The sequence below is a fragment of the Phyllostomus discolor genome, chromosome 14 (assembly GCF_004126475.2).
Source record: "Phyllostomus discolor isolate MPI-MPIP mPhyDis1 chromosome 14, mPhyDis1.pri.v3, whole genome shotgun sequence".
NCBI classification, from domain to species: Eukaryota; Metazoa; Chordata; class Mammalia; order Chiroptera; family Phyllostomidae; genus Phyllostomus; species Phyllostomus discolor.
Window position 1 is genome coordinate 9575245 of NC_040916.2, and position 21463 is coordinate 9596707.

The 21463-nt window shown below is 49.2% G+C and overlaps 1 protein-coding gene across 1 annotated transcript in view; it reads left to right on the forward strand.

The window, feature by feature from the left end:
• HHAT (hedgehog acyltransferase) overlaps nt 1-21463 on the forward strand; it is a 223980-nt gene that overhangs the window by 40056 nt on the left and 162461 nt on the right. The window contains 2 exon segments of the mRNA XM_028530785.2: nt 6078-6249; nt 20887-21037. Of these exon segments, the coding sequence (XP_028386586.1) occupies nt 6078-6249; nt 20887-21037 (323 nt within the window).

Below are 21463 nucleotides of genomic sequence, written 5' to 3' on the forward strand. Positions count from 1 at the left end.
CCTCTTTTCTGCCCCTTTGGCATTGGCAGCAGTTTCTGAAAGCAGGGACCTCGGAAACACACATCGAAACCTTTCTCTGTGGTCTAGGAAGATCATGGAAAAGTTGGTCTAGAAAAGACAAAATGTTTAGTAAGCTGCGGGGCAAACAGAAGAACAGCCAGGGGGTCCCCGCAGTCACCAAAGGTGCCTCTGGGGCACTGCCACCTCCGATGGGAACAGTGTGTGGAGAAGGGGAGCAGTTGAACGAGGAATCGAATCTAGTGGTGGAAGGACTCTTTCCCAAAGGAGGCCAAGAGGGAAAAGGTGGGACAAGAAGGAAGAAAACTAACTGGAAGGGCTTGTAAGCCAGGTTTGCTCTGAACAAGTGCTTGAGTGAGTGAATAAGCGACTTCAGACGCAAGGACTTGTAATACCGAAATTCGAGGTCCTTAGGCTGAGGGTCAATCAGTACTTGAACTAGTGAGAGCAGGAGAGTGAGGCTGTGCCACCAGGGGGCAGCAGAGCCTCATGTGGAAACCAACCCAGGGAGGAAAAGCCTGGCCAGCTGGGAACCTGCTGGGAACCTGCAAACTCGGGTTGCTAAGATGACTGTGGGAGAAGGAATCTTTCATCCAGTTTTTTTTAGCACGTATATTTACTCACGCACGGTGAGGGGAGTGTAGCAGGGGGTCCTCTGTAATGTAAGGCACGCGGAGTTCGCACACATCAGTCACGAACTGGTAAAATTTGCCTGTTGGAAGGCCTCAGAGTCTGCACTTGGGGGGTCACCTCTGGTGGCATTTGCAGTGTCAGGGACATGGGCTCCGTGCATTTTTCTTCCATGGTTCTCTGGAGTTTAGACACTGAGCTAGCGGTGAGGATGGGGGCCAGGGGGCCAGGAAAGGCCTGACATGCTGTTTATTTGCTAGCGTGGAGCCTGGGCCCCCACATCTTACTCTGAATAGGTTGGATTGTCCAGTGGGGAGCTGTGGGGGGAGGTGGCGAGCCTGAGGTGGGTCGGACAAGAGGCTTGTCCTTGCTGAGGCCGATCTGCCCCCAGGAGAAGAGCCAGCGCTGAGCCTGGGGACCTGCACTTGGTTGAGAGCAGAGACTCTGGACCCCAGCCCTGCTGTCGGGTTTGACTCCCCCTCTGCTTTGGCTTGAGAGTGTTTGATGACTCCTTTATTTGTGACTCAGTTTCCTCATCCATCACAGGGTTGTTGTGAGGATGAAATGAGTCCGCAGGGGTAATACAATCTGACACGTAAGCAGTGGAAGTGTTAACTATTACTGTTAATGCTGCCGTCATTAGCCGAACACATGTGAGGCAATTCTGGGGCAAGTTTAGGCCAGAGCTGAGACCCTGGGTGTCCTGTGTGGTTGGTGGGTGCAGCAGCAGGGGATTCTGGGCAGTGGCCATCCCAGCCTCAGAAGGCCAGTGTGCTGGCTCCATCTCTCTGGAAGAGAGACCTGGAGGTTGCTGCGGGCCCAGGGGAGGGCCCCATCCCCAACCCCGGGGGGCCAGGGCTGCCCAGAGCTGGGTAGGCAGGCAGCATCCTGGACACACTGCGCAGGGTGTGCGGTGGGCTCGGCTTGCAGCATCTGTCTGGAATAATGCGAGTTGTCGTAAATGATACTAACTGAGCACTTGCTCTGAGCCAGGTTTGGCGTGTTCCGACTCATTTCTTCCTCACAACGCCCCTGAGAGAGAGATACTGTTGTTAATACCTCTTTACAGAGAGTAATAAGGAGGCAGAGAGAGGCTCATAGAACGCAGACAGGGGCGGAAGGAGTAAAGACGTGAGCCTTGTCACTCCAGCTTGGTGAGCGCCCAGGCTTGTGGACATGCGTGCCTGGGGCTCAAGCTGCCCAGACCACGTCCCAGTCCTGGGGCAGCAACCCCGGCTGCAGGCCCCGCCTGCTGCTCTGGTGGAGACCACTGTGCACCACCTGCCTGGGTCTGGGTGACAGGGGAGGCTGGCGAGGGTCTGATTAGGGAGTGGCTGGTTGGGAGTAGAGGTGTGATCTGTGACCCCTGGCTGACCACCCCCCCACCCCCACTGTGGACTTTGACGCCCTGGACCCCCCCCCAGGGGTTGGAGCAGAGGAGGCGGAGTTGAACAGCTGGTTCTGGGAAGGTTTCTGTTTGGTGCCTTTAAACACTCGTATTATTACCGCCTGAAGGAAAAGAACTTTTCCACTTTGAAAACTGTCATCTTTACTCATCAGAACATCTCTAAAAGCCTTTGATATTCCTTTTTATGCAATTTGCATGAAGAGGTCTTAAAATATAATCTGTTTTAAAATGCACTTTGCAGATGAGTTAATGTGCATGGTTTTTAGTGGCGCCTTAAATTCCCACTGACGGCAGTTTCCAGTGGTCTCAAGGTTGGCACTCCCTGAGGCGGAAATCTCTTGAATGAACTGCTTTGCACACTGACAAGGGAGCAGACCCGCTCGGTGGGGGAGCTGTGCATGGCATGTCTTTTCTTCCTGCTGGGTCGGCCAGGGACCAGTGCTGCTGGATTTCTGAAATAAGGGGGAGCCCACTAGACTGGAGATATACATAGACTGTAAGAATGATCCGACTCCTGTAAAGATGAAGACCGATAACCACTTCTTAGATAAAAGCAAGTAGAAGAAAAAGTCATGTTGGTCCCCTTCTGCTGCGTGTGCTTGTGCAGGAGTAGACACTTCTGTCCCCTGCATGGGTGGGGGGGCGGCCAGCATCAAGAGGGAGCACTGCAGAGAAAGGTCCCTCCTGGGCCAGCGGCGACACAGTTTTGCTTCCTGAAACCCGGGGGGAAGCTCCGCCCTGAGGAGGGCAGGCGCGTCGTTACTGGGAGGCCGACCAGCCCAAGTGCATGTCACGGGTCTTCGTTTTTAAAAAAATTTTTCAAGAAGATTTTATTTATTTATTTTTAGAGAGAGGGGAAAGGAGGGAGAAAGCGAGGAAGAGAAACATCAATGTGTGGTTGCCTCTTGAGTGCCACCTACTGGAGACCTGGCCTGCAACCCCGGCATGTGTCTTGACTGGGAATCGAACTGGAGACCCTTTGGTTCACAGGCCAGTGTTCAAGTCACTGAGCCACACCGGCCAGGGCATGTTTCTTCTTAAGCATAGATGTTTATGTCCTTTTGGACTGCATGCTGTTTGGGTAGAGCAAGGAGGGCCTCTGAACTGACCTGGAGCTGTGATGGCCTGGAGCTGGGCAATGACTGGATGGAGGTAATTTCCCTGACTGCCTGGTGGGGCTTCCCTCCCACTCAGCCTTTCTGCTCCCTGGGGTGGGCTGCATACCCAGTGATGGCTGCAGCCCCAGGCTCGGGTCTGGTCTTCCAGGGACCTGAGCTGGGGGGCGGCTTCTGCCCAGGGGCCCACAGGCCCAGAGTCTGGCTCCGAGAAAGGCCCAACTGTTGGTCTGGAATGGTTTGGGCCTCTTTGTCTTTTAGCCTTGCCGCTGCCTTGGTGGGAACTCTTCCGGCTTGCACCACGGGCGCTGTGTTTGTACTGGTCTCCTCATTTGCTGATGGTCATTAGTTCAAAACAAATTTGCTTTAGAGTGCTGGAAAGGGCTGGCAATTAACAAGGAGGAACTCAGTGCACAGCTAAGAGAAGCGACGAGGGAGGTGGGAAGGTCAGGAGAAGCAAGGATGGGGCTAGCGTGAGAGAGAGGAAGGGGTACCTGCTCCTAGGGGCCGCTGGGCTTCCCCTGGAGACCTGACACTGGGCGGGCTTTAGGAGAAGGGCGGAGAAATAGACCACACCACCCCCTAGTGGACGGGGCCGCAGTCCTCACAATATTGCATCACTTTTTCCTCTGATCACAAAGAGAAGCAACTGTTAAAAACAACCTAAAGATCTTGCCTTCCAAAGGAGACCACCGCTGTTGCCAACTTGGTGCGCATCCATGCAGCCTTTCACTATTTAGACTCATTGAGCAAAAATAGTTTTCACGGCTCCGCAATCTCTGCTCCCTGGGGTGGGTGGGAGTCCTGCCTTTAACCAACCTCCCGCTGGTGGGCTCTCGGGTTGTTCCTGTTCCCTCTGGACTAAGTAACCCAGGCACTGATGTCGGGCAGGTCGGTGTCTCTGCACCGAGGATCTGGCTGTCCCTCGGCTTGTTGATGTCGACTTGGCAGGGTCTGGCAGAACACTGCAGGCTCAGGGTCAGACTCCAGCGGAAACCACCCTTGGTTTGTGCCTGCAAAGGGGTCCGCGTGGGGTCATGCCAGGCAGCTGCGCCTGCAGTTAGCTGTGGACCAGTCTGCAAATCCTCGGCATGCCCGGCCCTCCCTCTGGCCTACCCTTCCCGGCCGGTGCCTCCCCTGGCGTAACAGACCTGGCGAACCTTCAAAGCAATTGCTGTTTCCTGACAGTGCAGGTTGGTGTGGCTGTGGAACGCTAAAGAAAAAAGAAAGTTCCTGTTAGTTTGATCAGTTTACATCAAAATGAAATCGTGGAGCTGCCCCTGGTGTAACTAACCAAGCAGGTGGCAAACGGGCCCATCATCGTAATGCCACGAGCCAGACAGAATTTCTCGGTCTGGCCTCTTGCTGTGAGAGGGCCGTTGGAGAAAGTGGCAGGATGTGTGTCAAAGTGGAACAACGGTGAATCCCCTGGCGAGCAGATCTGCCGTGGACTCTAGGGGGAGTGCCGGCCTCTCCTCCTGGCTGCACAGGGACCCCTGCTCCTTGAGGTTAGGGGAGAGTGGAAGCTTAAAAAGAACCTAGGGGTCACCTTCCCCAGGCACAGGCCTGGTTGATATGGTGTCTGGAACCCTCACTGTCAAGTGCGGAATCGAGCCCCTTGCCTCTGCCAGCTAACGTTTGCCTGTGCAACCCCATCCTTTGTGCGCTTGCCTCCGCTCTGCAGTTCAGGGCGGCCTCGGGTCTGACGGAATGTCGTCGTGTCAGATGCAGGAAACTTCCACAGTCCCTCTCATCCTTCTGTTTGCTTAGCGGTGTAAGGCTGAAGTTGAGTTCACTTCAGGTTTTACAGCATGCTTATGCATTTCGGAATCTCTGTGTTGTAAATTTTTGTGCATCCCTCAACAGCCAGCAGTGAGGTGAGACCACAGAGCCAGGCTGCCTGGGCAGAACTTGTGATTTTTTTTGGTCTGTATTGTCCACAGGCCTTGAGTATATGCTGAGTGGTCTGTCTGTATCTGTGAACGGTCAAAACATCCCTCTGCCACCTCGGTGTCTGGCTCTGAGCCATCTCCTCATTCTGCCCTGTGTCTGGTAGTCTGGGGCGCCACAGGGAGGAAGGTCAAGGTGAAGAGTGTGTAATGTAAGGCACATAGTTATTAGACATTACCTACCAATTACCCAGTGCTTTTTATACACCAGGGGCTGTGCTTAGTGCTTTGTTCCTTATGTTTAGTCATCACAACACTTTGTGTTTGCTTCACGTGTGAGGGAACCAGGCCTCAGAGGGTAAGTGACTGGCTCAGGACCACACAGCTGTGTGATTTGTGCTAGAATCTGATCTCGATTTTGTTTGACTCTAAGGTCCGTGTTCTTAACTGTGATGCGTGCCACCTGCTAAGCCAGAGACTTGTGCCACACACTGTCCCTGTTTGGGTTTACTCCACCATGTTTCAAAAACAACCGCAGTTAAGGGGGCATAGCCACACCTAATTTTTCCCTTGGTTTTGGGCTCCGTCTCTCCTTCCCCCTCCCTCACCCGCCCTGTGCCCCTTCCTGACTTGGCCCTACTCTCACCAGCCTCAGAGGTGCATAGGTGACGGGTGAGGACAGGCAGGGGCCCCTGAACCCAAAGAGACCCCAGAGTCCTGGGCGTTTGCAGCGCGGTTTCTGGCCTGCAGGCCCACAGAGCCCGTCTTGGCTCTCGGCACTAGGCCGGCTTGTCAATGCACCACGTCCTTACCCGGGGGCAGAGGAGTTTCAGGCTCAGGTGTGATGTTTCTACCCATGGACATGGCATGCTCCCAAGGCAAACTAGACCAACCCTCTTTTAGTAGGTGCAGCGACTGTGTTTGTGGGCAGTTTATTGAAACCATCGTGCTGGCAACGATCTGAAAGGTCGCAGGGGCGGAGGTGCGGTCTGGTGACTTGCTGTGTTGCCGCCGTAGATGCAGCAGCAAGAGCCCTGCTCCCTGAAGATGAGCGTCTCCGTCCTCGCCCGGGGGCTGGGCCGCCTCTTCTGCTGCTGGTGCCTGGCCGAGCTGATGGTTCACCTCATGTACATGCACGCCATCTACGGCAGCGCGCCGCTCCTGAGGACCGTCTCTTGCTGGACCTTAGGTAACTGGGAGTCTCTGTCCACACGGCCAGCGTCGAGAATTAGCTTCAGGGTGAAGCTGGCCTGGGGTACGTGGGGGTGCAGTTGCCTTGAGCAAACCTTTTTCCTTTTTAACCTTGTTCCTCTTGTGGCTGAGATGGCACCTGTGTGAGGTGGCTGGTGGAGGGGAGGGCCGTGTGTCTGGGAGCCAAGGGAACCGGTCAGTCCCTTTTCCTCATGGGACCTGACCACGCTCAGCTGGGTCTGCCTCTCCTAGACACGGTAAATGGTGTGTGCACGTGTAGGTCCCTGTCTCGGCCCCTTTCTCTTGCCTACCCATTTCTTCCTACCTGCAAGCAGGTGGGGCAATGTCACTTCCCCAGCAGGGCGCTGTCTCCAGTACAGGACTGGTCTGCGGACAAACCACTGTCCTTTCTCCCTCTGGCCCAGCAAGCAGTGGCCATGCCCCCGCTGAACTAAATCTCCTCATCTCGTTTGCTCTCCTTTCGAGAACTCCCCGTGGTCATGAGTCGAGCCTATGGTCTGACCTCAGCTTGTGCCCCGATGGGAAAGGTGTGATCTTCCGGCCAGTTCGGGCTGACCCCTGCGAGGGGAGGGCGAGAGTCCACCGGGCTCCGTATCTGGGACTCCTTGTCCGTTCGGTGGTTTATGGATCACAGAAACCAAACCCAACCCTGATTGTCCTTGGTGCCACACCAGCTCCATCAGTGTTTCTAAGGAAGCCTCCTTTTTACATTGGAAAAACGCTGAGCTGTGTTCAGTGCCAGTCTCTTCTTTCTGAACAACTCTTCTTTATAGTTGGAATAATTAATATTCTAAGGGTTTAGTGATGCGATTGGACAAAACAGAATAGACCATACGGTGGCTTATACTAAATCGACCCCCAGTTGCACTGTATTCAAGTTAAGAGGCTGTATCAGCTGGGGCGGTTTTAACTCCGAGTGATGGGAAACACAACTCAAAATGAGGCCTAAGCCGTAAGGGAGAAGCTGTTCTCTTGTCCAAGTATTCCTTGTAGGGTCAGCACGAGGGGGCTCTGTCCCGTGACTCGGGAAGGTCATCCGAGATTCTTCTGTGCATCTAGCCTCAGATTAAGAATGAACCAGAATCCTAGAAGCCCCCTGTTTGCACCCGAAATCCCATCACCTTCCCTCCCCCTGTCCTCCAAGATACGTTCAGGATGCACTTTCATAAAACCGTTTTTTAAAAAAAAGACTTTATTTTTAGAGCAGTTTTACGTTTACAACAGTATCCAGAGGAAGGTACAGAGATTTCCCATACATCCCCCCTGGTAAATAATGCTGCAATAAAGACGCCTTTTTGAATTAGTGTTTTTGTTTTCTTTGGATAAATACCCAGAGATGGAATTGCTGGATCATATGGGTACTTTATTTTTAATTTTTTGAGGTATCTCCATGCTATTTTCTACGGTGGTCATACCAGTCTGCATTCTCACCAACAGTGCATGAGGGTTTCCTTTTCTCCACATCTTCTCCAGAACTTACTTAAGATTTATTGGTGATAGCCATTCTGACAGGGATGAGGTGATATCTCATTGTGGTTTTAATGTGCAGTTCTGTGACAATTAGTGATGCTGAGCATCTTTTTGTATGTCTGTTGGCCATCTGTATGTCCTCTTTGGAGGAGTGTCTATTCAGGTCCTCCGCCCAGTTTTTACATGGATTTTTTTTGTATTAAATTGTATGAGCTCTTTGTATATCCTGGATATTAACCTCATATTATATGTATCATTGACAAATATCTTCCCCCATTCAATAAATTGTTTTTTAATGTTGTTGATGGCTCCTTCACTATGCGAAACCTTTTTAGTTTGATGTGGTTGCATTTGTTTATTTATTTTTTGTTTCCCTTGCTCAAAGAGATATAGCCAAACAGATATTGCTAAGAGCAATGTCAAGAGTTTACTGACTGTTTTTTAAAATTATATTTTATTGATTATGCTATTACTGTTGTTCCGGTTTTTCCGTCTTGGCCCCCTCCACCCGGGCTTCCTTCGACTCCCTCAGGCCGTCCTCACCCATTGTTCGTGTCCATGGGTTGGGCACATGAGTTCTTCGGCTGCTCCATTTCCTGCTGTGCTTTGCATCCCAGGGCCGTTCCGTAACTGCTGGGGTGCACGTCTCAGTCCCTCCGCCCCTGTCGTCCATCCCCCCACCCCCCTCCCTCCCATCTGTCCCCATCAAGACATTCTCTATATGTGTGATTCTGTTTTTGTTCTGCTTGTTTATTTTGTTTTTTTTTTAGATTCAGTTGTTGATAGATATATATTTGTTGCCATTTTATTGTTTATATCTTTGACATTCTTCTTAAAGAAGACCCTTTAACATTCCATATAGTAATGGTTTGATGGAGATGAACTCCTTTAGCTTTTTCTTGTCTGGGAAGCTCTTTATTTATTCTGTGGTTCTAAATGATAGCTTTGCTGGGTAGAGCAATCTTGGTCATAGGTCCCTGCTTTTCATCACTTTGAATATTTCCTGCCAGCCCCTTCTAGTGTGCAAAGTTTCTTTTGAGAAATAAGCTGACAGTCTTATGGGAGCTCCCTTGTAGGTAACTAACTGCTTTTCTCTTGCTGCTTTTAAGGTTCCCTCTTTGTCTTTAGCCTTAGGCATTTTAATTATGATGTGCCTTGGTGTGGGCCTCTTTGGGTTCATCTTGTTTGGGACCCTTTGTGTTTCCTGGACTTGTATGTCTATTTTCTTCACCAAGTTATGGAGTTTTCTGTCATATTTTTTCAAATAGTTTTCCAATTTCTTGCTCTCTCTCTTCTCCTTCTGGCACCTCCATGATGCAATTGTTGGTATGCTTGAAGTTGTCCCACAGGTTGCTTATACTCTCTTCATTTTTTTTGCATTCTATTTTCTTCTTGCTGTTTCGATTAGTTATTTTTTGCTTCCTTATATTTCAAATTGCTGATTTGATTCTTAGCTTCATTTATTCTACTGTTGATTCCCTGTAAATTGTTCTTTATTTTAATTAGTGTATCCTTCATTTCTGACTGGATCTTTTTTATGTTGTTGAGACCCTCACTAAGTTCCTTGAGCATCCTTGTAACCAGTGTTTTGAACTCTGCATCTAGTAGCTTGCTTGTCTGCATTTTGCTTAGTTCTTTATCTGGAATTTTGTTCTGTTCATTCATTTGGGCCATGTTTTTTTTTGTCTCCTCATTTTGGCAGCCTCCCTGTGTTTTTTTCTATGTCCTGATATTTGGGAGACCTTCTATGTCCCCCAGGCTTGGTAGTGTGGCCTAATGTAGTAGGTGTCCTGTAGGGTCCAGTGGCACAGCCTCCGCTATTGTCCAAGTTGGGTACTCAAGGTATGTCCACTATATATGCTGTGTACACCCTCTTGTAGTTGAGCCTTGATTGTTGTTGGCACATCCAAGGTCAGCCACCACCTGTGTTCTGTTCGGGTCACGCAGCATAAGCTGCAAAGTGATCTGCTGATGGCTGCTACTTGTGCTGATCTTAGAGGTGCCCAGACAAGGCCCAGCTGTGAACCAAGGCTGGTGGCTGCTTGTGCTGGGCCTGGGGCAACTTAGTGAGAGGTATGGAACTCACTGAAGCCAGATGCTGCTTGTTTCGGAGAATTTAGAAAAATCTGAAGCATGAGCCAAGACAAGCCATTCGTATGGAAAAGCCAGTGGAGACAGCTTGCATGGGCCTGAAAGTTGGGTGGGGCAGGGCTTCAGGGAATCACCAGGGTGGGGCAAAAAGTTAAACCAGGTTGATGGAGCCTTGGGTATGGCAGTGGCTGCCAGCTCTGTGGCTCTGTGGGGGGAAGGCTCAGAAAAGGTGCAGTGGCCTCTGCCAGCACTTCTGCCTCGGTGAAAGCTGCCCCACAGCTCTCACCCTGATGCTGGACAATTCACTTCCTCCCCATGTCTCTGGTGCCTTTCAATCTGCTGCCCCTGCTCTGGAGCTCAGAGGGAGTGAGTCTGAGTAAGTCTGTACTTGGGGCCTTTAAGAGGAACTTCCAGGGAGTCCAGCAGTTTCTGTCTTCCACAGCCTCAATCTTCCTGGCACTGGAGCCCTGGGCTGGGGGGCCTGGTGTGGGGCTGGCACCCTTTGCGTCTGAGGTATCCCTCCTAATTTTTATCTCCTACTCATAGTTGTGGGACCAGACCCTTCTGCATCTCTGCCCCTCCTACCAGCCTCGATGTACTTTATTCTTTAATTCCGTAGTTGTAGGACTTCCATTCAGCTCGATTTCTGATGGATCTGAATGATGGTTTTCTATAGTTTAGTTATAATTTTGATGTGGTTGTATGAGGAGGCAAGCTGTGTTTACCTACACCGCCATCTTGACCGGGGGTCTGCCTGTGTTTCATAGGAGTTTTATAGTTTTTGGTCTTTCATCCATTTTGGGATACATTCATCCTAAATGTATTCCACTTTCATCCTAAGTGGAATGCATTCCACTTAGCCATGGTGTATAATCCATTTAATGTGTGGTTGAATCCAATTTTTTGGTATATTGTAAGAAAGTCATCCAGTTTCATTTTTTGCATGTATTTGTTCAGTTTTGCCAACACTACTTATTGAAGAGACTGTCTTTACCCCATTGTATATACTTGCTGTCTTTGTTGTAAATTAATTGACCATATAAGCAGGAATTTATTTCTGGGCTCTGTATTTTATTCTGTTGTGTTTATTTTCATGCCGGCACCATACTGTTTTGATTATTGTAGCTTTGTAGTATAGTTTGATATCAGGGAGTGTGATACCTCCCACTTTGTTGTCTCTAAAGACTTCTTTGTCTATTTGGTGTCTTATGTGGTTGTATATAAATTTTAGAATTAGTTGTTATAATTGAGACGAATGTCATTGGTATTTTAATAGGATTACATTGAATCTGTATATTACTGTAGGTAGTAAGCATATTTTAACAATATTAATCCTTCCAATCCATGAGCAAAGTATATCCTTCCATTTATTTGTATCTTGTTCAATTCTTTAATGACTTATAGTATTAACAGTACTTGCTCTGGCTGGTGTAGCTCAGTGGATTGGAGTGGAGCTCCAGTGGGCTGCAAACCAAAGGGTCGCTGGTCCAATTTCCAGTCAGGGCACATGCCTGGGTTGCAGGCCAGGTCCCCAGCGGGGACCAGGTGAGAGGCAACCACACACTGATGTTTCTTTCCTTCTCTTTCTCCCTTCTTAACCCCTCTCTCTAAAAATAAATAAATAAAATCTTAGAAAAAAAAAGAGTACAGGTCTTTCACTTCTTTGGTTAAATTTATTCCTAGGTTGTCTATACTTTTTGATGCATCTGTAAATGGGATTATTTTCCTTCTTCTTCTGAGTGTTCATTATTGGTTAATAGAAATGCAACAGATTTTAATATATTGATCCTGTATCTTGCAACTTTACTGAAGTCATTTATTAGTTCTAATAGTTTTTTGAGGAATCTTCAGTGTTTTCTATATATGGTATTATGTCATCTGCAAATAATGAGAGTTTTACTTTTTCCTTACCAATTTGTTTGTTTTTTTTAAAGATTTTATTTACTTTTTTAGAGAGGGGGGAAGAGAGGGAGGAAGAGAGAGAGAGAAACATCAGTGTGTGAGAGATACATGGTTGCCTCTTGCATGCCCCCAACTGGGGACCTGGCCTTCAGCCCAGGCATATGCCCTGATGGGGAACTGAACCATCGACTTTTCAGTTTGGAGTCCGGCACTCAATCCGCCGAGCCACACCAGCCAGGGATCAGTGGATGCCTTAACCAATTTGGATGCCTTTCCTTTGTCTTATCTGATTGCTGTGGCTAGGACTTCCAATACCGTGTTGAATAGAAGCGCTGATAGTGGGCATCCTTATCTCGTTCCTGATCGTAGAGAAAAGGCTTTCAGCTTTTCACTATTGATTATGAATCAGCTGTGGGTTCATCATATGTGGCCTTTATTATGTTGATATATGTTCCTTTTATACCCACTTAGCTGAGAGTTTTTATTAAAAGTGTTGAATTTTGTTAAATATTCCTTCTGCATCTATTGGGATAATCATATTGTTTTTATCCTTTACTGTGTTAACGTGATATATTGTTTTGATTGATTTACAGAAGTTGAACCATGCTTGTATCTCTGGGATAAATTCCACTTAGCCATGGTGTATAATCCTTTTAATGTGTTATTGAATTCCGTTTGCTAATATTATGAGAATCTTTGCATCGGCCAGAGGTTCTGGAATGTATTCATTGATTTAGTGTATGTGTGGCTATTGGTATCAGCAGTTCCGTAGTATCTGGTAGACATGCCAGAAAGGTCCAGGAGGTGGCAGTAGAAGCTAGGCAGTCATTTGAGAACTTCAAATTGGACACGATTTTATCAGCCTGATATTCAGCCTCTCCGGGTCCATTTACAAAGGGTTGAGGTGGAGTGGTGGTGGTGTTTCGTGACCTGAGAGAGCTGGTCTGCCAAAGTGGCCACTCTTATTCCAGTTTCCGTGATATCTCTGAGTTTTATCCCTGTAAGTTCTTTTCACGAAATTACGCAAAATGTTAAAAAATTCTTAATTTACTCCAGTTTTCGGTTTTTATATAGAACATGTTTTAATGTATCGGCTGTAGATGAGAATGTTACTGGATCTCAGCCGTGAGTTATGTGGCAGCCCCTTCGTTTCCAGGTGAAGAGGACGTGGCCCCTCGCTCCCAGAGTGAGCAGGGGCCAGCGCTCTCCGTGGGCTTCCAGCCTGTGGCCTTCCAGCCCGCGGCCTCCTCTGTCTGGCATCTCTTGCTCTTGTGGAATTACTTCTGTTTCAGGACCGTCTTGCGTTGCCCTGATTATCATGTGGTACTTGGTTCTTTTACTTGATTTGTACACAACCCTCCTCCCCGCAAACAAAAATCTGTTCAGGTAGAGCATTATGTGTGTTCGAGGACTTGTGTTGGGGAGAGAGCCACGTGGACAACTTCAAATTGACAGTTGGAGCGCCTGGTTCTTCTGCCACATCTGAAGCTCAGGCTCTGCTCTCCCGCCCTGCTGCTCTGCCCTTGTCTCTGCCCCCCCCCCGCCGCTTTTTCCTGCCTGTCTTCTCTCAGGAGCAAACACTGTCCCGTTTTCTTAGAGACTGCACCTCCCCCCACCCCGCTCCCCCCTTGCGCCTGCCACCCCACCCCCCCACACACATTCTCTCTCTCTCCCCCCTCCTATCCTCCTGCTTGCCCCCCTCTGCCCCCGCCCCAGGCCTTTGGGTATCCTTGTGCTGGGCACATGTCATTACCAAGGTTTCCTTTATCTAGCTAACTCCTGCTTCAAAACAGCTTACCTCCAGGCCAGGCATGTCCCCTCGAGCCCCCCACGGCGAAAATAAATTACTCCGGATCAGAGAGAGAAGTCGAGGGTTCCAGTCCCGAATAGTCATCACCGTTGTGAGGCCGGGCAGACTGAGGGAGTTCAGATGGGCCTGGTGATCTCAAGTGTCATTTAAGTGCGAACCGTCTTCCGATCAAGTTGTGGTCCATGAGAAAATGGTGGTCATGGAGTTCAGGTCAATCCAGCACAGTTTCACGATGCCCCCAGAGGCCACCACTACCTGCTCGTTCGTCCTCAGATCTTCCTGAGGCACAGGGGCCAGGGACCCGGAGGTGCAGGGGTGGTCGTACCGCAGTTCCAGAACTTAGGAGAAGTGCTGGTGTCAGTGATGAGGATTTGGGGTTCATCGCGAACGGGTGGCCAGTGAAGATCCAGCTCAGTCGCTGGGGACTTGGACACACCTGCTTTTCAAACCGTCCTCCCCCGGTGAGAGGGAAGGGGCCCAGAGTGCAACCCGCATGTTCTGAAAGATCATTGGAAGGGATCATTGTATGTCCTTTCAAATGACCACATTTTAAATCGCTTTCACACACCTCAAGCACTATCACAACAGCTGAGGGAATATATTGTACGATTCTATGAGACTAAATAAACACATAGATAAAATTCTATAAATATAGATTAAACATACTTTGACTCTCCCCCGCCCCCCCAAAAATACGAGCAGGCTTGAGAATTACCTGAGGGTTTATCCTTTGAGGGGGCTTAGGTAGCTGGCAGTGACGTTGTTTTTTTCTCCTACACCATGCCTTCCCTTGTGAAGTGGAGAGCGTCCGACGGGGTCCGGGAGGCCGCTGCCCCTCCCTCTCACGCCCGCAGAGCGCTGCTTCTTCACCGGGAAGTCGTGGCTGCCCAAGTTGTAGTGGTCTTTAGCGGACAAAACTGAAGGCCAGTCCATTGGCACGAGGCTCATTTCAAATTCCCTGCGTGTTGTGTTGCCTTCTCAGGCACCGCATTTGGGGAGCGTCAGAGTGAGCCGGGAGCATCGTTGGTGGTGCTCTGGGGCGTGGCCTGGGGGCTGCTCGAGAGAGGCCTTTCTTTCCCGCATGTGGCAGCCGGGAGAGAGGAGTACACAGCGACACGAGGGTGACCTCGCCAACCCCCAAATTGCTGTCAACGCATTGATGTATCTTTTTAAACCTGGGGAAAGGGAGTAGGGTGTGCATCTTCTAACTGGCAATTTCTCAAACCTGACTGCACGTAACTTCTCAGAAATCAGAACTTGCCAGGGACTGGTCCAGGTATCCATGATTCACTGTTATCCCTGGTGATTCTTAGGAGCAGACGCATTTGGGGAGCACTGTTGTAACTGATGAAGGCCGTGGTGGCACGTTTGCCCACAGGGAGACACTTCTTCACAGCCACCGATTCCCAGGGCTCGGGGGACTGATCAGTGACTTGACTGTCCTGCCTCGCAGCACGCCCCCCCTCCACTTCTCCTTTCTCTGATTTGCCCCTCTCCCTTCACCCTGCGGGGCTTCCTTCTGCGCTCACAGGCTGAGCGAGGAGGTGGGATCATGCAGATCTAAGTCCTCGGGGCTCCTTGTCTTCTGCAAATGCATGTGGTTGGCGGATGAGGAGGAAGTCGAGAATCCCTGGCTGAAGTTCAGGGTTTAGATAGGGGCTCGTAATGCCTCCCCTTTGGAAGCGTGGTGTTTTGGAAAACTCAGAGCCTAAACCTGTAATTAACCCCCCATGTATTCATCGTCCAGGTTCAACAGTTATCATCTGGACTCTCCCCTGTGTTGCTTTGAGTCCCAGGCATCCTATCATTATCCACAAATATTTCAGGAGTCTCTCAAGAAGATAATAACTCTCATTTGCTTTTGTTTCTTAAAAGACTAATTTTTGAGAGCAGTTTAAGAGGGTTTCATAATTGAGAGGAAGGGACCAAGACAGCCCGCATAACCCCTACGCCCGCACACGCACTGCCTGCCGTGTCAGCTTCCCGCCCCCCCGCACCGAGGTGTCAGCTGCAGTGGGTGGTGCACTGGCCTCAGCTCAGCACGGCCACCCACAGCCACTAGGGTTCCCAGCTGGTGCTTTGCATCCTGTGGGTTTAGACAAAGGTATGATAACACGTGTCCATCCAGTTTTCTTTTGAACTTCAGTGTTGTAAGATGAAATATGGTGTATTGTAACTGTACCCTACTTCGACGGAGCCTAGGATGAAGGTGGTAGTTTATAGTGTTTCTTCGAAAGAGCTCAGAAAGATCGCATTACTGAGCGGTCTTGCCCCATGGCAAGTCCAGGTGTATGAGATTTGGGGGATGAAAGAGCTTTGGCAAGGGGCTTGGCGGGGAGTGGGGAGGTGGGGAGGTGAAGATGATTGCAGGTTAGGTATTCGCACAAGGTGAAGGTGTGCTAAAGCTCAGTGGATGTACGTTAGAATTCTTTTGAAAATCTTAACTGCTCCTTGGTTGGAGTTTAGAGGCCTATGTCCCTAAGTGGGCGTACTTAGGGGGGTTTTGACTCAGTGAGTCCAGCACCAGCTGTTGCTGAGAGGAAGTCTGTGCACCTTTAGAAATGGTGATGAAACGCCAAAAAAGCCAACCATTTGCTTTTTTTCCTTCTACAACATCACAAGGAGGGGAGAGGGATATGATATTTGGCATCTAATGTTTATTTTATAAGCTGGGAACACAAGGATATATCAGATAGCATTAAATTTTGTTCTTTTTCCACTTTTTGGTTGCATTAAACATGCTAAGGTTTGTTAATATACTGTAGAAAAAATTAGTTTTTATACATTTTCTCCCTGGATTCGAATCCCGAGATTATATAAAATTAATGCAGTGTGAACCTGAAGCTACTCTGTGATGTACTACCATGAACTTGACTCTTCCATTACAGATACATGATGTGGCGTGAGGATAACTTCAGGGTGCGTGCTCACAGAGGGGGAGAGGGGCCTGCCCGACACTGTGGTGTCGCCGAGAGTAGCAGGGGGCAGCGGTTCTCTGACACACCACCTATTCCCTGCCCTCCATCTCTCCAGCCCCAATATCCCTCAGAACACTACGGCATCTGTTAGCGCCTCTCTCATCAGTGATTGCGCCCAGGGAAACTAGTGTACAGATAACGTCTTAGATGGCTAGGGTGGTGCGCCTTTCTTTCAGGCAAAGTTGATGTGTGGAACTCTGAATTTGTTGGATACTTTAAGGAGACAATTATCTACTTTTTAAAGGGATTCTTTCCTTCCTTGAAGGATTTGCGATAGAATACTTTAACCAGTAGTTAATTTCCGACTCTTTTTGTACATAGACTTTACAGAGCACTTCTACTGGGCTGAATGAGTTACACTGAAGCATGAAAATTCAAACAGAAATCTATACCTGGTCTCTACCTGAAAATTTGCTTGACAGAATTTTTGGGTCACTTTGTCCTGTGTAAAAACTCCCCCCTCCCCCGCTTCACTTTATTAACTCATACGTAGCCGTGTGTGTGGGGTGTTAGTGCAGTTCTGACGGGTGGAGCCTTCTTCCCTGTCATTTTGGGTTGGGAAGGGCCTTTGTACACATAAATAAATACACTCTTAATTCAGCGTGTCTGTTCTGTGATACTACTAGAGCTGTTTTTTTGTTCAATTTAAATTTATTTTGCCATATAAAAATGTTTCTGGAGCACCTTGATTTTACTTTAAGATGTGTTTTGTGCAGTATTCAGTATTTTTATAGGACAGTTATAATTTGGATCTTGTGTGACATATTGTGGCTTATAGTCTCCCCCCCCCCCCAAGACATTAACAACAAGACATGTAATTACAGAAGTTGGGCAAATGGGATTGCATGCCTACCTCGGTGACTTTATTTCTCCCAAGCAATGTGTCCTTTCTGTGAAGAGAGGCATTTTGGTGATGTAAACTCTAAGAAGAAGAAAGTACTCAGGACTAGGTTTTCCAGTAACTAATCTGTGCAAAGTGGAACCGTTTGGGAGGGAAACTCTCCTCCGGGTTCCTGAGTTGACGACGACTCAGTTTGGCAGGAAGAGCGTCCGGGTCTCCAGTCCGTGGACGTGGAGGTGCTCACCCTGGGCTCCACCGTTGTTCTGCGTTTGTTTCTCGGGTGCCTTTGCTTGCAGCGTGCTGCTGGAGGCTGGCTTTCCGAGGATCTCTAGCGCCGTGTCTCTGCATTTTATTTTCTGCTTGGACGGCCCTCAGTTGCCCCCCTTCACAGCTCCTTCACGCTGCCACCTGGTCTGCTTCTCACGGACTCTGTGTGGAGCCTGCTCTCAGAGTTGTAGGTGGATCTAGTAAACTTAGTGACACTGAGGCACACAGACCCAGGTTCAAGTCCTGACCCTGCCACTTAGTAGTGTGTGATTTTGGGTGGATTTTGTAGCCTTTCTGTGCCCAGGGTCCTGTCTGGAAAATGTGGGTAGTGACAATGTCCACAGAGAAGTGTGATGTGCGAATTACATGTGGTGATGCCCGGCATGTGGAGGTCGCCGTGAGAATCAGCAGCTGCTGTCGCCATGCCGCGGTGCTGTCTCAGGAACCAGTGTTCGCGGCCTTGCCCTGGAAGTCCAGGCTGTGTATTTTACACGTGTGCACACACTAAGCACACAGTGAGTATTTGTTAAATCTCTAACGTGTGTGAGCCACTGTCTCAGCCACTGTGTGCAGACCGTTGCCTGCCCCAGTGGCGTGGGTTTCGATCCCACTTCTGATGCACATTCTTTCCTGTCTCTGTGAATAGACCGTAGACTTGGCAAAGGCAGGGGCCGTGCCTTGTTTAGTGCCTGGCAAACAGTTGGTGCTTAATAGCTCTCTATGAAATGAGTGCAAAAATAAGTTATTAGTTCTGTGTGGAGCATACTGAAGATACAAGGAAGAGGCCATATTTGAGCTGGCGTGGAAGGGCATCTGGGACTCTTCCAGGAGGAGGAGGGGCGATGGGGCATATGGGCTGGAGCGGCGCCGAGTGCCCAAGGGGAAGGGTACACGGGGCTGCAACTGACACCCACCCGTGAGCCCCTGGGGCTGGGCCCCCGTGGATTTAGCCTCTAGTCTGCCTCTCATGGCCCATAACTAGCGATTCAGCGGTCAGGCCCTCGGTGCACGCTCACTGAACAAATGAATGTCACCTATGAGTCTTTCTTTGGAGAGGAAGGCGTTAGGTTAGATAAAACCAATCAGAACTCTTGAAAATGAGAGAATCTTTTAAATACAGTCCCAGCAAAAAATTTTTAAGCATTGAAAACTAGCTACATTTTGTATTTTTGGGTAGAGTGAAAGCTAGTTCCATATATGTGTGTCAAGTAACTTTTGGTCAGAGAAGAGGCGTTTGTATTGTTATGTTGCCTTTCATCAGTCATATTGTCTGCCCAGTGAGAACAAAATCCTTAGGACGCACCCTGAAACCTTAGACCAAGTCTTACAAGGGAAAGGCTAAGCTCGAGGTCGAGGGGAGAGAGTAATGAGCTCTGTATCTTTCACAGTGGTGACGAAAACCAGCAGCAAGGCAGCAGAACTAGTAAACTCAGGCACAAACACAATTTTCTCAAATATTAAACAATACAGATATTATAGTGATAATGCTTTAAAAGCCATTCTACATCTTTTTTCTATAAGCATGTGAACCAGTTATTAAAATATCAAGGGAAAAAGATAAATTTAAACCTTTTGTATCTTAACCCATAAGAATGTTCAATAACATGTAAACAGAGCACCTGCTGCATATTGATAAATGGGTGGCTTCTTGTGCCTTCGTCCATATGGGGGTGAAGATCCCCAATTACTTCATCTTCCATTAGAGTTAGCCATGGTGTAAAAGTAAGTACCTATCAACCATTTCTCCAGCTCAGTTCTGTATGAGGATACTAACAAATGGTACCCATTCTGTGTAAATGGTGACTCATAAAAATGTAGACTCAGCTATGGGTTTCAATTCATGTGCTTCAGATATAATAACTGCACAAAAGTAGTATCACATCAGAGGCAGTGCGTGAGACAGGGAGCAGCAGCCTGTCCTCTCCGATGGTGCGTTCGGTGAGTGGGAGAGGGTTCGCTGATGCTCCCGTGCACAGAGCGCCCACGGCCACGCCCCTCTCCCAAAGCTCCTTTGGTGCCTTCCGCCTGTCAAGCTGATCGTTTTCAGTTCTGGAAGCGAAGCGCTGTGCCCTTCTGTCGGTCACCTTTTCCTGTGTCCTGTCATTTCTAGCTCTGGGTTTTTTGACCCCAGTATTTCAGATTCTCCCATGTTGGCAGCTCCGCAGTGGAACTGAGGGTTCTCTTTTGTTCGGGGTGGTCGTATGCCCCCCAGGTGCTATTGCTGGCATGTATATCCCGTTCTTGATGCATGTGTGTACACACACACACACACACACACACATCTATACATATGTACTCACACACAAATGTCAGCTTTCTATCTTGACTCCTGTCAGACATGTCTGAGGATGCTGCCGTTCCGGGCCCTGCCCGCCCAGCAGACATGACTGTAGTCTGGCTTCCAGAGGTCCAGAGAGCCTGTTTGTCTGACCGGTCCTGTGTGGAATGATGGCTCCTGTGCCTTCCTCCTCGCAGGACACACGGCGTTCAGTCTGGACCACTACCTGCCGTCTCCCGAACTGCGTATCCAGAAAGTGGCTTGTGGGCTGCTGCTGGCACTGTTTGGATTTACAGCCACACACTCCACACTAGTGACAGTCTTTCACAGATCCTCGTGCAGCGTCAAGAGGTCCAGGCAGTAACTTTTTGCAGCTTTTGCATGTTGTGAATGATGCCCCTGTGGACATTTGGGCATAATGTCTGTGTGGATGTTGGTTTCCATTTCTCTCGGGCATATCGCTGGGTCATGTGGACCTCTGCATGTGATCACGTGAGGAACTGCCCAGCTGTGTTGTAAAGTGGCTGCAGCATCTTGCATTCCCGCCAGCCGTGCGCGATGGTTCCAGTGTTTCCACCTTCTACCCATCGGTCCTTGATTTGACCTTTTGATTCTCGTCATCCCAGTGGGTGTGGACTTACATAAGGTTGAAAGGACTTGGGAAGGATTTTCCTTTCCAATAGTTTTTAAATGCAATGTATGTTTTTGAGTGTGCCCTTTTCTGGTACCTGTGAAAGCATGACTGCAAACAGGTCCTATTGCCTGCCACAATAATAAAAGAAATTTCATAGTTGCTAATCCAGAAGTGTCATTGGTCAGAACCAAGGTGGGAGACTTGAAAAGACTCAGGTGCTCACGGGTGGGAGGAGGGTGGTGGGCGGAGCAGTGTGGCAGGCGCTGCATCTCCTGGAAGGCTGGTCTTTGCCTGGAGACGCCCCACTGCCTGCCCCGTGTCTAACAGCTCCTCTGTCTTTCAGGAGGACTGGCGCTGGCCCAGGTGCTCTTCTTCTACGTGAAGTACTTGGTGCTCTTTGGCATCCCGGCCCTGCTCATGCGCCTGGACGGACTCACGCCGCCGCCCCTCCCGCGCTGTGTCAGCACCATGTTCAGTTTCACGGGCATGTGGAGGTCAGTGGTTTGCTGCGGGGTGTCCCTCGGAGGAGCCGTGGCTCGGTCCGCTTCAAAGGGCTTGGGTCACCATCCTCTCTCTGCCCCGCGCTGAAGCCGTAGTTGGCATTTCAGTTTCTTCATTGAAGAGGACGATAATCCATACTTTCTGACCTCTCAAAATATTGTCAGGCCATGATGATGTGTGAGGTGAGAAAGTCTGTCGCCAAGACTTTGTACGTGCATAGAGGGTTATGGCTATGGTGCTGTCTTGCTAACTTGGGACATGCCTCTGTACAGCGATTGTTTTATTGCTGTCCCCTCCTTGAGAGTGACATCTGGATGTGGGGGACTGTCAGTGAAGAAAACACACTTAGGATAATAGCATGGCCGGTGTCAGCATTTACTAGCTCCTAGATCTGGGGGAACTTACTAAATCTCTCTGAG